The sequence below is a fragment of the Mytilus edulis genome, chromosome 4 (genome assembly GCF_963676685.1).
Source record: "Mytilus edulis chromosome 4, xbMytEdul2.2, whole genome shotgun sequence".
Taxonomy (NCBI): Eukaryota; Metazoa; Mollusca; class Bivalvia; order Mytilida; family Mytilidae; genus Mytilus; species Mytilus edulis.
In genome coordinates, this window is record NC_092347.1 from 63,643,580 (window position 1) to 63,659,042 (window position 15,463).

The window sequence follows — 15,463 nt, forward strand, 5'->3', positions numbered from 1 at the left end:
TTTTTTATCATTTCTATACTCATGTGACATGATACAACAAATCTGAGGACAAAAAGACTCTTGCAATTAACTTTTCTCACAAGCAGTATGGGCTGAAACAAAGATTTTTGCCTTTTTAGGGAAAAACGTGCATGCAATTTATTCTCAACAGGCTTATATTTAAACAACTTGCTATCCTACAGAAGAAAAGAAATATATTGTGTGAAATGGAACAGGTACAATAGACATTGTAAAGTGCATTTGATACAAATTTAGTGAGGTCTCTAATATGGACATCAAATTTTATATACTAAGCTCCCCACTATTGACTTCATCCAAACAAGGCGTTAGACAAGGGTCATTTATACAACACATTTTGCACATTTTATCTAAGATAAACTTCTTTTCTGTAGATTCAGAGTTCATAAATAAGTAAAAGAAGCAGGTAAAGGCACAGAAACACAAATATTGACACATAAAAAACTGTCAGATAGAAAGTCAGGATGCCATTTATGCATCAATATTGAAAAAGTTATAAAATGCCTATTTTGACCATAAAATGCCAAAATTGGTCGTTTTTGCAGAAATTCTATAAAATAAAAGTTTAAATCCTTTAGTTTCATGCTATTTGACAAGTTGACACCATCAAATCATTTAGGGAAGTAACCAGAGTACAAATTCTATATTTACAGATTTCACCTCTTAGGTCCGAGAACACAATTAATTCGTAGTGCATTTCTTTTAGAACATAAATGAAAATAAAAAAAATCCCACCTGCGCTTTCTCAAAGAAACTTTTACAGTGTGTTGTACCACTTTTGGGACAAATTATATCAAATTTATAGAAAACTTCATCGCCTCTAACTCAAAATATGGACAATTTTATGTTTAGGGCGTCTTGAAATCTTTTGACAGCTTCCGAAGTGCTCATTTTCAACCTTATTCAGCTGGACCAAATCACTACTTTCCTTTAAAATTCTGGACCCAATTTTTTTTACAGTGTAATTTCATCCCCCTTCTTGCAATTTGAGGCATTGAACATGGAGAAATAAATTTGGAAGGGGTATAAAAATTAATGGCAAGTAACCCACTGTCAACACTAGGGACTATATTTGTGAACAACGAAAATCAAGGGACGACAATGGTGGTCTCGGACCTAATAGGGTAGAAAGAGTTGACAAATCTTAAAAAAACTTGGTATGAACAAAGCTTAATGTATTATAACACTGCTTACAAAGTTTTATGACAATAGGATGTATATTATAGACATTAAGTTAAGTTCTATACTCATCTTTGCGTGTAAAATTTTGACGTTAAAATTGATAAATTTCAACTATCAACATTTGGGGCTTTAAAAATTAAAATATTGCAAAAACATACTTTTTAAATGCCTTAATATATAACTTATCATGTACTAAAAGCAATAGAGTACTCATTTGATTTATCAGACTTGGCATAATTATTCAAAAGTCAAATTTATATGAGCCTGCGCCTAAATATTTAGGTTTTTCAATGAAGGGGAGCCTTGCATAAAGATGTAATATTTTCCAGCAATTTTAAATTTGTGAAGCTTTTTGGTTATAAATAATCCTTACATATGTATTTAAAGTACTTTAAATGGAAAGAAAAGTTACAAATAACATATCATATTAGTTTAAAAGGGTCTTAGGCCAAGTAAGACTGGAAAATTTTTAGGGTCAATTAAGGCCGTGCCACATATTTACATTAAAAAATGCATATTGAGGCTATAAGAAATAAAAATTTGTGTCTTTTTTATCATTTCTATACTCATGTGACATGATACAACAAATCTGAGGACAAAAAGACTCTTGCAATTAACTTTTCTCACAAGCAGTATGGGCTGAAACAAAGATTTTTGCCTTTTTAGGGAAAAACGTGCATGCAATTTATTCTCAACAGGCTTATATTTAAACAACTTGCTATCCTACAGAAGAAAAGAAATATATTGTGTGAAATGGAACAGGTACAATAGACATTGTAAAGTGCATTTGATACAAATTTAGTGAGGTCTCTAATATGGACATCAAATTTTATATACTAAGCTCCCCACTATTGACTTCATCCAAACAAGGCGTTAGACAAGGGTCATTTATACAACACATTTTGCACATTTTATCTAAGATAAACTTCTTTTCTGTAGATTCAGAGTTCATAAATAAGTAAAAGAAGCAGGTAAAGGCACAGAAACACAAATATTGACACATAAAAAACTGTCAGATAGAAAGTCAGGATGCCATTTATGCATCAATATTGAAAAAGTTATAAAATGCCTATTTTGACCATAAAATGCCAAAATTGGTCGTTTTTGCAGAAATTCTATAAAATAAAAGTTTAAATCCTTTAGTTTCATGCTATTTGACAAGTTGACACCATCAAATCATTTAGGGAAGTAACCAGAGTACAAATTCTATATTTACAGATTTCACCTAATAGGGTAGAAAGAGTTGACAAATCTTAAAAAAACTTGGTATGAACAAAGCTTAATGTATTATAACACTGCTTACAAAGTTTTATGACAATAGGATGTATATTATAGACATTAAGTTAAGTTCTATACTCATCTTTGCGTGTAAAATTTTGACGTTAAAATTGATAAATTTCAACTATCAACATTTGGGGCTTTAAAAATTAAAATATTGCAAAAACATACTTTTTAAATGCCTTAATATATAACTTATCATGTACTAAAAGCAATAGAGTACTCATTTGATTTATCAGACTTGGCATAATTATTCAAAAGTCAAATTTATATGAGCCTGCGCCTAAATATTTAGGTTTTTCAATGAAGGGGAGCCTTGCATAAAGATGTAATATTTTCCAGCAATTTTAAATTTGTGAAGCTTTTTGGTTATAAATAATCCTTACATATGTATTTAAAGTACTTTAAATGGAAAGAAAAGTTACAAATAACATATCATATTAGTTTAAAAGGGTCTTAGGCCAAGTAAGACTGGAAAATTTTTAGGGTCAATTAAGGCCGTGCCACATATTTACATTAAAAAATGCATATTGAGGCTATAAGAAATAAAAATTTGTGTCTTTTTTATCATTTCTATACTCATGTGACATGATACAACAAATCTGAGGACAAAAAGACTCTTGCAATTAACTTTTCTCACAAGCAGTATGGGCTGAAACAAAGATTTTTGCCTTTTTAGGGAAAAACGTGCATGCAATTTATTCTCAACAGGCTTATATTTAAACAACTTGCTATCCTACAGAAGAAAAGAAATATATTGTGTGAAATGGAACAGGTACAATAGACATTGTAAAGTGCATTTGATACAAATTTAGTGAGGTCTCTAATATGGACATCAAATTTTATATACTAAGCTCCCCACTATTGACTTCATCCAAACAAGGCGTTAGACAAGGGTCATTTATACAACACATTTTGCACATTTTATCTAAGATAAACTTCTTTTCTGTAGATTCAGAGTTCATAAATAAGTAAAAGAAGCAGGTAAAGGCACAGAAACACAAATATTGACACATAAAAAACTGTCAGATAGAAAGTCAGGATGCCATTTATGCATCAATATTGAAAAAGTTATAAAATGCCTATTTTGACCATAAAATGCCAAAATTGGTCGTTTTTGCAGAAATTCTATAAAATAAAAGTTTAAATCCTTTAGTTTCATGCTATTTGACAAGTTGACACCATCAAATCATTTAGGGAAGTAACCAGAGTACAAATTCTATATTTACAGATTTCACCTCTTAGGTCCGAGAACACAATTAATTCGTAGTGCATTTCTTTTAGAACATAAATGAAAATAAAAAAAATCCCACCTGCGCTTTCTCAAAGAAACTTTTACAGTGTGTTGTACCACTTTTGGGACAAATTATATCAAATTTATAGAAAACTTCATCGCCTCTAACTCAAAATATGGACAATTTTATGTTTAGGGCGTCTTGAAATCTTTTGACAGCTTCCGAAGTGCTCATTTTCAACCTTATTCAGCTGGACCAAATCACTACTTTCCTTTAAAATTCTGGACCCAATTTTTTTTACAGTGTAATTTCATCCCCCTTCTTGCAATTTGAGGCATTGAACATGGAGAAATAAATTTGGAAGGGGTATAAAAATTAATGGCAAGTAACCCACTGTCAACACTAGGGACTATATTTGTGAACAACGAAAATCAAGGGACGACAATGGTGGTCTCGGACCTAATAGGGTAGAAAGAGTTGACAAATCTTAAAAAAACTTGGTATGAACAAAGCTTAATGTATCATAACACTGCTTACAAAGTTTTATGACAATAGGATGTATATTATAGACATTAAGTTAAGTTCTATACTCATCTTTGCGTGTAAAATTTTGACGTTAAAATTGATAAATTTCAACTATCAACATTTGGGGCTTTAAAAATTAAAATATTGCAAAAACATACTTTTTAAATGCCTTAATATATAACTTATCATGTACTAAAAGCAATAGAGTACTCATTTGATTTATCAGACTTGGCATAATTATTCAAAAGTCAAATTTATATGAGCCTGCGCCTAAATATTTAGGTTTTTCAATGAAGGGGAGCCTTGCATAAAGATGTAATATTTTCCAGCAATTTTAAATTTGTGAAGCTTTTTGGTTATAAATAATCCTTACATATGTATTTAAAGTACTTTAAATGGAAAGAAAAGTTACAAATAACATATCATATTAGTTTAAAAGGGTCTTAGGCCAAGTAAGACTGGAAAATTTTTAGGGTCAATTAAGGCCGTGCCACATATTTACATTAAAAAATGCATATTGAGGCTATAAGAAATAAAAATTTGTGTCTTTTTTATCATTTCTATACTCATGTGACATGATACAACAAATCTGAGGACAAAAAGACTCTTGCAATTAACTTTTCTCACAAGCAGTATGGGCTGAAACAAAGATTTTTGCCTTTTTAGGGAAAAACGTGCATGCAATTTATTCTCAACAGGCTTATATTTAAACAACTTGCTATCCTACAGAAGAAAAGAAATATATTGTGTGAAATGGAACAGGTACAATAGACATTGTAAAGTGCATTTGATACAAATTTAGTGAGGTCTCTAATATGGACATCAAATTTTATATACTAAGCTCCCCACTATTGACTTCATCCAAACAAGGCGTTAGACAAGGGTCATTTATACAACACATTTTGCACATTTTATCTAAGATAAACTTCTTTTCTGTAGATTCAGAGTTCATAAATAAGTAAAAGAAGCAGGTAAAGGCACAGAAACACAAATATTGACACATAAAAAACTGTCAGATAGAAAGTCAGGATGCCATTTATGCATCAATATTGAAAAAGTTATAAAATGCCTATTTTGACCATAAAATGCCAAAATTGGTCGTTTTTGCAGAAATTCTATAAAATAAAAGTTTAAATCCTTTAGTTTCATGCTATTTGACAAGTTGACACCATCAAATCATTTAGGGAAGTAACCAGAGTACAAATTCTATATTTACAGATTTCACCTAATAGGGTAGAAAGAGTTGACAAATCTTAAAAAAACTTGGTATGAACAAAGCTTAATGTATTATAACACTGCTTACAAAGTTTTATGACAATAGGATGTATATTATAGACATTAAGTTAAGTTCTATACTCATCTTTGCGTGTAAAATTTTGACGTTAAAATTGATAAATTTCAACTATCAACATTTGGGGCTTTAAAAATTAAAATATTGCAAAAACATACTTTTTAAATGCCTTAATATATAACTTATCATGTACTAAAAGCAATAGAGTACTCATCGAAAATCAAGGGACGACAATGGTGGTCTCGGACCAGGTGATTTGTCGTCTGTCCTCAAGTTACACCAATATACAAAATGTATTGTATAACATATCTAAAATAGCTTCTATGTGTGATAAAAAAGACATTTTTTATGAGTAATAATAGCTGCATTTGAATAGCCACTTCCAATTCTGAATCACAATATACACATGAATTTTTTATCTTATTAAGAAAAAAGAAAAACGTACTCTTTTTTTAAAATAACTTCAACTTAATCGCTACAATTGCTGTTGAACTGCCTCTAGTGTCAATAGAGACTATTTGACTTACAAACTCTTAGAAACGATAAATAAGGCTACCATATCGTCTATTAAAGATATAAATAAACAGAAAGAGTTTTTCGTGTTGGAACCGATCAACATCTTCCCACCAAATGAAGCCAAAGATCATATTGTGATTATAGACTTTCCTCTGAAATTAGGTTTGTGTCAGTTATAACAATGAATATTCTTAAGCGACTGTTCATACTGTTGATAAGAACATCAAGTGCTTACTAAGTGGGAATTATCATTTTAGATGGTACATACAGGAGATGTTTATCCTTTCCACGCACCATTTCTTGATTCATTTTGAGTGTATATGCTTCTGTTAGTTTTGTTTTCTAGCTTTTATATACATCAAAGTAATTTGCATGTTTTGAACATTAGTGAGGTACTATTGACTGTTATTTATTCTTGATTGAGTTTTCTTCATTATTCTTGAGTTTCAAATTTGTTTTTCTACTTATAATTTTTTTTTTAAATCCTTCCCTTTACATAAAGAAAGAGTGGAACTACGCATCCCAGAAAAAATATGAATATATATTGTTTTTATACCTGTTAATCTTTTAACCTCTGTCTTTAGTGCCTGAAACAAAATTAAAAAAAAATTACACTCATATTACATTCATTTAAACTCTCCTTATAAAGTTAATCCCGAAACTTGGGAATTTTGTTGAAACGGTTTGTTAAGAGTATTTGAATTATTAATTCACGTACATGATGATGTTTGGTTTTTTATATACACATGTAATAGACACAAAACGTCTATCTAGTGAAAAATTTAAAAAATCATCGGAGCATACAAACCAGGCATGCGGTTACTTATTTTTATGATAAACACAACTTAGTGACCTACATGTAACTATCCTGCATAGATGGAAAATAATAACTAACACTTTCAATCAATCAAAAGTTATCAAATATTCAAACATTCAATGAAGATTTTACTGAAACATGCATGTTAAATTTCTTGTTGATTTGTTTTGTATTATGACATAATTTCCCTGTATATATATATTATATATGATTTATTTTGAAAACTTATTTAAGGTTAAGTAAATTGTATGACCATGTATGTATATAATAAATATAAGAAAATGTGGTATGAGTGTCAATGGACAACTCTCCATCCAATTTATAAATGTAAGCCATGTATTTAATAAACAATCTTATTTAATGTTTGCCATTATGATGATTGTTCTTCATTACACTACAAATTCAGGCTTGTTGGAATCATTACATTTATCAAATTCGACTTTGGTAAAATAAAAATGTAATCTGGATATGAAACAAATTTATAAACTGCCTGGTTTGTGGAGAAACTTAACACATAAGTATTTCATATCTTCCGCATTTAGCCTTGTTTTTTAGAGAGTGGGTAAAAATTTAGATTAATATGTCAAATACTTTATTACCATACGGTCAATGAGAAAAGCAAGTTAAATCATTTATCTCTCAATTATAAATAGACAGCTACTTTCTGTTCATATGAATTAATCCTCGTTTTATTTTTTCTTTAGTTTTGTTCCTTTTTTTTTTTTATCTCACCTTATATATTGCATGTTGTCGTCTGTGACATACAATGGACACTGATGAATGATGTATCTGTGAATTCTTTCCAAATTCTACAATGGTCGATATCATATTTCGCGCTATAACATCGTCTGGAAATCTCAAAAACCCATACCCAAGTGGCGGTATTACCATACTTCTCAAAGCTGCGCCGGATTGTCCCATAAGCACGAAACATTTTTTCAAGATATCTTGTATTTCCTAATAATGAAATAATTGATTAATGCACATTAACTTCTTAAAAATGCTCTTCACAGCAATTGTGTCACAGGACATTTTGGGCAATGTGAGCTTGCTTTACAGATACCTTACAAAGCATATGATACTTTACATTCACCCAACTTCCAAGCAAGGACCGAAGCTCATAAGCTCGGCATTCAAACGCAGGACTTCGGGAATGTCCGGAGAGCCGACAACCTTGCTTCGGAAGTTGTACATTCACCCTTCCCAAAACTGCCGAGTGATATAATCCGCAAATAAGTAAAGCTGTAAGATTTTAAACAAAAACAAGAGTATGTCCATAGTAAACGGATGTCCAATCCGCACTATCACTTTCTATGTTCGGTGGACCGTAAAAATGGGGTAAAATCTCTTATTTGGCAATAATAAAAGAAATATATCATGGGGAACATGTGTACTCAGTTTCAAGTTGATTGGACTTCATCTTCATAAAAAAACTACCTCGACCAAAAACTTTAACCTGGAGCGGGACAGACGGACGAACGAACGAACGAACGAACAGACGAACGGACGCACAAACTAGAAAATATATGCCGATAAATTGGGCGTAAAAGCATCGACAAGATCATGGTTTCTTTCTGGGATATTGTAATTACACCTCAATTGCATACACTTCACCTTATTTAATTTGCAGCCTTAGTTTACATTGATACATACATGTTCGTTGTTATTCCAGCTAGGTAGTGCTACATGGTATACTTTAGAGCATTTAAGCTGCCCTCCAGAAGTTACAGCTACATCACCATATGATATGCCGTCTGAATAACTATCATCACATTCCTGTTGAATAACTTGACCACCAGCTGCAAAAATGGCACTTGACCCAACACCTTTTGTTAAGTCGAGGTCAGTAGCAACACTATTTATTATAACATCAGCCTGAAAAAGAGAAATAAGTGTGAATTATCTGAATGTAAAACTATATAAAACAAGGGATGTGTTTAATCGCCTTTAAGCCAACTACCGTATCGTCGGCTATAAAAGGCTTTCCAGAATTGCATCTTCCTAGCTTGGGGCAGGCACATAAAGAATGTTGCATGGTCAAACATGCTTGTGAGTGCTCAACCCTCTCATAGCCTGGTACAATGGTGTAACAGTGTAATATAAAGATAAAACCCGTTAAAGGAAGGTAGATATTGCTTAACTCACAAGATCGGAACGAAGCATAAACAACAACTAACATAAAAACACAATTCACAGCTCTAAGGGTATTTGCAGTTACTGAAAGATAGTTTAAAGCCATTAAAATCTTTAGAAAAAAAAGAAGAAAAAAAATACATGTACATATTCTCTTAAACTATAATATCAATTAGTGAATAATGTAAAGATTAGTCTTAGAAAGCATGAAAGTTCACGCTGCATTTGTATACATTATTTTATTTTTATTTGTTCTTTACTTACAATAATAAAAAAAAAAACAAGACCGATACGAATAAGTAAAATTGAAAGAGTTGCAATTCGAATTTGAATGCATTTGTAAACGAAATTAAGAGCAAACAAAAATTTAATGTGAGTGAGTAAAACGGATGACGGACGGAAAATTTAGACCGCCAAAAGAAATATGGTGTATGGTAGCTACAAGCAAAAATGTTGCTTAGTAAATGGCTACATAAGTTGTTTCAAGGCGCAACATTAACCTACAGATAGCGAGGTACTGTCCCAACGGATTTCGGGTTGCACTTAATACCACCCAATCTTCAGAAGTTACAGACAGCATATTTTCAAATTGGATCTTAAAGCATCAAGCGAATCCCTAGTAAAACTCTTTTTTAGCAATGGCTATCCCAAGTTGAAATCAAAAGCTGTAAAAATATTTTAAGTAGACAGTGAATAATACCAATTTAGTTCTTCAGGTATATATATATGTTATGCATTGTTCTATGTAGATATTTCACTGGATATTTCAACGTTAGTGGTTGGGTATTTTTGTCAGTATACTTCAATATACAATGTATTAAACTACTGTTCAATAAATTTCATTTTTCTTAGAAAACAATTAAATAAAAATTATAATTATAAAATCATCATGTGAATAAGATAGTATATAAAACTTCAAAACAGGAAATAAAAACCAATTTTCCCTGTAATAAGTCCGTATAAATATACATCATATTTTCTTGGAAATTTAAGAAAAATATTTTACTTTTTTCACACAACATTGCAAAAACGATCGTTAACTTTGTATACGACCCCATTATTATAGAGCTGTGTTTAGGAAATCTTCACGCAATCTTTACTTTTTTTCCTGTATAATAATGTGCACTTAATATGCATTTTTTATTCATTGTTCGAAATCAATATACAGGGAAACAAAAAACATGAATGATTATTTCAATTGAGGTTAACTTTTTGTGACATTCTTTTAATTGATTTGTATTTTATGCATGTATTTTTCTGTTCAAGGTATATATCTAGCAACTTCGGTTATAATCGGTAGATTAGTTCTTGAGATTCTAAAGAAGATCTTTTAAAAGCAGACCAATTGGGTCTCTTTTTGGCCAGTGGAGGTCATATAGTACTTTTTTTTTATTAAGATAAGACTTAACGTCCTGGGAACGATTCCGGATTATTCATCTCTGTGGTGCATTACTAACTGTCTTATACATTAATTCTTGCATAATAGGCAAAATGCAATTTATTTCAAAGTTTAATTTTGACTTCCAATGGTGGATTTTTGAGTTTCTGTTTGACACCAACGTAACAACACCAGATAAAACCTTCATATGTGTAGACTTTATGGTTCAAATACATAAGGAAGAGGTTCATAAAACCGATGGAAAACACTCAATTTCCAGTAACAAGTATAGATTAATATCTTTTGTTGACAAGAGTTGTTACTAATTTTAGATTCAAAGGGTTGATGTTAGAAACGGATAATTTTTAAGGACATGTCGATTTGATGAGTTACTGATTTTTATTGATTGTTCTTATGTTGTGCTGTAACACCTATGCCTTAGGTAAGAAGGGGGATTTGAGCCCCCCTCAGACATGTGTTACCCCGTCTAATTCTTTATGCACCTTGCCCAAACCAGGAGCCTGTATAAAAGAGGTTGTCATTGGATCATGTTTTTCTTTTATGTTTTATTCATTAATTGCGCTGTTGTTACTTTTTCCAAATGAACTGTTTCGTAAAGTTACTCATGTCGGGGCCTTTTATAGCCGACTATATGGTATGCACTTTTCTTTGTTGTAAATCGTACAGTTGCCAATAATTGCTTGCATTTACTTCATTTGAACTTTGGTGGATAGTTACACGCCATCGGCAATCATACAATCTCCTTATTTTCATAGACTCAAACAAAAAAGATCCAACATTGACCTGATTTTATATATACATGTTTACAGATATATTTACATACTAGTAGCTGTTGGTTTAGATCCGCTGTTGATTTAGAACACTACGGAGTAAATGAAAAAAATATAGTAGATAAGACAGAAAACATGTAATAAAAAAAAAAAGAATTCAGTCTTAAATTCCATAGAGTTACCTCTTGCTCTGCCAGGTTTCCACTTTTGACGTTAAGAGAAATATTACCAATGTCAATAGAAACATCGAAATTTCTTCGTCTCGTAGGGGAATCTTTTTGACTTGATCTCGTTGTTTGAGAGTTGCGTTGTGGCCTTATCCCTCCTTTTGCACCTCCAATATGCGAAGGTACTAAATTTGTTTGAAAACTTCCTGTGTGAGAATTTGAAATACATGTAAATTGTCCTTGTATGTACAATGATCACTTTGAATGAATACATCATATTTTTATAAATTAATACAAGACACACAGTTTTCTTTGAATGCATAAATTCCACCCATTGCGTTGGCTAAATCGTAAGCATAAGAGATATTTACATGTTTGTACTATATGTATTACACTCTATGGGAACATTGTCAATACTTGATTTGTATGTATATGAAGAACATTTGCAATACCATATTTACGATTACTACAAAAATTATTTCATTTGTTTTAAAATGACATTTTAATTGGCGTTTCAGTAAAATGAATCGACAAACAAAGGATATGGTGTATCCATCCATGGTGCACAATCAGTACATGCATATGCACAAAAACATAAGGAGCAGTATCATAAGCACGTTTTGTTGATGTGGAGGATGACACCTTTTCATATGTAGCTGCAGGCTGAGTGGTTAATAATTTGGCAAAGATATTTGACTTTTTAACATATGCTTGTCTTATTTACATGACCTTTCACCTCTAAGAAACACACTAGTGTTAAATGAGGCAAACAAATTATTTTGAAAACGAACAATTGAAATTTGGAGATTATGAACCATCTTGTCATTGTGTTCAGGATTTTATGAATCAGTCAACACATCTTGATGTCTTTTACTTGATTGTTTTGTTGGCTTGCTGCCTCGTGATCGTATGAATACACTCTTTAGTTCATTTTGCAACAAACAAACAAATAGAAAAAAAGACAGAAATACTTTGATTAATCGTACATTTGACAGAATGAATATAATATATTCTATGCATGTACTTTGACCTAAAATGGTTTACTTTTTTTTTACAAATTATTACTTGGAGAGCTGCCTCATTGGCACTCATAACCACATCTTTTTATATCTATGTAACTATACAGTATGGGATTTATTTTTCAATGTTGCAGGCCGTTCGATTGGTTATAATTCCTAACATTCACTTTATTTGAACTTTGCGCATCTCATCGGCAATTAAACCCATCTCCTAATTTTTACATCAGATTTTGTATGCCGTCACCGTTTTTAATCTCGGTCAGACTGTGCAAAAACAATGAAAGAAGAGATTATATATACAACAATGTACAATTGAGTTTACCTTCCGAGTCGTCAGAATCACTAGAGTCATCTTCAAACCCCATCCGAGAATTCTGCTGCGCCAGTAACCTTGCTATTCGCATATCCATGGGATCCATGTTATTCCCCCAAATACCAGGATTATTAACTGCGAATAAATCTCTTGTGGGTGTACCTCCTCCAATTCTGATACAATTTATCCGGTTCATCTTTATCTATGAAGATTCAAAATGAGATAAAATCCTAGGTTGTACAAGTTTTCCTATTTTCATACAAATATGTGGTACAAGGTTCTATTTTCATGAAAATAAGGGGTATAAATAACGGTTCTCCTTTTTGCATGTGAATATGTGGTAAAAAGTTCTCCTTTATTCTAGCAAACAGTTTTAATTCATATAAATGTTCATGGGTTTTAATCACACGAATGTGTGAATCATATTCTGAATTTACACACAATGCGGAAATAATTTATACGGAAGGTTGTATCTTTTATAAATTACTAACTTTAAGCTTTTTTCTTCCTTATTTCATAATTCTAAAATAAATTTAAATTGACTTTCTGTTTCCTTCTTTCTATTAAGTAAATATCTTATTTTGGATAAGTCTATAAAAGGAAATATATATAATATAAAGTATAAAAAAAACATATCAATACATCAATTAAAAACAAATTTCGACTTACCAGTATAAAACATATAAAAATACATTGTAGTTTCTATACTGTGAATTTGATAATTAAAAGATCATCAAATAACATTTAATTTAATAAGTGAGGTGTCCGTCCATGATAAAGCCACCAACGCCAAAAATAGCCCGCTTAATCTTCAAAAATAGACAGGTTTCTTATAAATATATGACAAGTTCTATATCGTCCTTAAACTATTCAAATCATCCGAATCATACATTTTAAAGAAACTATCACAAACCTGCCAGCAACGCCTTATATATTCTCCAAATCAATAAAGATCAAGATAGGACAAACAACAATTACTGGCGCAGCTACTTATATTTGGACAGGCTCAATGCTCTTCAACTGTTTACTTGTTTGGCTTTATAAATATTTTGATATGAGTGTCACTGATGAGTCTTATGTAGACGAAACGCGCGTCTGGCGTACTAAATTATAATCCTGGTACCTTTGATAACTACTATCATAAAAATCATAAAAACAAGAAGATACCAAATGAAACAGAAGTTAAAACCTTTAGGTCTCTTTACGGCCTGCAACAATAAGTAAAACCTTTACCGCATAGTCAACTTTAAAACGCCCCGAAATGAATTGTAAACAACAATTCTATTTCTTGTCTATTGTATTTAAAACAATTTAGTACGTTGGCACCAGAATGTTAATGCTTTAATTACTATCACAAGTTTTCCATTTGATTGCCTTTGATATTTGATATGACAATATAAACCATGACTGAGGTACATGGCTAAACAATCTCGATGTATTAAATGAGATGTGCCAATGCTAATACAACTGCATACCAAAGACCTTAACCTATTATAAACACAAACAATAAAATTAACTTGTAAACTATGTAAAAGTGGCAAAGTCAAAGAACCATGAAGAGGAGGTTTCATTTACATACCAAATATCATAGACTTAACATTAGTACAAAAATTTAGTTCATCTCAAACTGATCTAATTACAAACTAATGCATGTAAACTAAGCAAAAGTTTCAAAGGCGCCATCATAGACCATGGCTGAGGGGGCATGGTCAAATATCCTCTATGGAAATGAGATGTGCAAATGCTTATACTACTGAATATAAAAAAGAAGATGTTGTATATAAAAAGAAGATGTGGTATGATTGCCAATGAGACAACTGTCAACAAGAGACCAACATGACACAGACATTAACACCTATAGGTCACCGTACGGCCTTCAACAATAAGCAAAGCCCATACCGCATAGTCAGCTATAAAAAGCCCCAATAAGACAATGTAAAACAATTTAAACGAGAAAACTAACGGCCTTATTAATATAAAAAAATGAACAAAAAACAAATATGTAACACATAAACAAACGACAACCACTGAATTACAGGCTCCTGACTTGGGACAGGCACATAATGATTGCCAATGACACAACTGTCCACAAGAGACCAAAATGACACAGACATTAACAGCTATAGGTCACCGTACGGCTTTCAACAATGAGCAAAGTCCATACCGCATAGTCAGCTGTAAAAGGCCCCGATATGACAATGTAAAACAATTCAAACGAGAAAACCAACGGCCTTATTTATAACACATAAACAAACGACAACCACTGATTTACAGGCTCCTGACTTGGGACAGGCACATACATAAATAATGTGGCGAAGTTAAACATGTTAGCGGGATCCCAACCCTACCCTAACATGGGACAGTGGTATAACAGTACAAAATAAGAACGAACTATAATAATCAGTTGAAATAGGCTTAACTCATTAGATGGACAAAAATGCATACCAAATATCATTGACCTACAACTTGTGGCTCACAATAAACTTTACTAGAACTAATACATTCTTAACGCTGTCCAAAGAAACAGCATACCTATCCGTCAAGGTGAGACAAACACTAACTTTGATGATTAAAATTTTATTTGATATGTATATAATCACGTTTGTTAGTTGTTTCATCAACTTATATCTATCACAAGAGATTTTGCAAAGAAAAAATTGATTTATATTACTGTGTGATTTCAAAACTGACATATTTTTTTTAAAGGAAATATCACCGGCACAAATGTGATGATACAATGATTGCAATATAATGAAAAATGAAACAAAGGGGAAAATAAATCATAATTTGAGTATTGATA

General features: G+C 31.5%; 1 protein-coding gene across 1 annotated transcript in view; it reads right to left on the reverse strand.

The window, feature by feature from the left end:
* LOC139520194 (protein mono-ADP-ribosyltransferase PARP15-like) overlaps window positions 1-13,157 on the reverse strand; it is a 53,707-nt gene extending 40,550 nt beyond the window's left edge. The window contains exons 1-5 of the mRNA XM_071312667.1: window positions 12,673-13,157; window positions 11,347-11,537; window positions 8,516-8,737; window positions 7,595-7,819; window positions 6,602-6,632 (exon numbers count right to left, since the gene is read on the reverse strand). Of these exons, the coding sequence (XP_071168768.1) occupies window positions 6,602-6,632; window positions 7,595-7,819; window positions 8,516-8,737; window positions 11,347-11,537; window positions 12,673-12,859 (856 nt within the window). The 5' untranslated portion in view covers window positions 12,860-13,157. The remainder of the gene's footprint in view (window positions 1-6,601; window positions 6,633-7,594; window positions 7,820-8,515; window positions 8,738-11,346; window positions 11,538-12,672) is intronic.
* Between the last annotated feature and the right edge of the window lie 2,306 nt (window positions 13,158-15,463).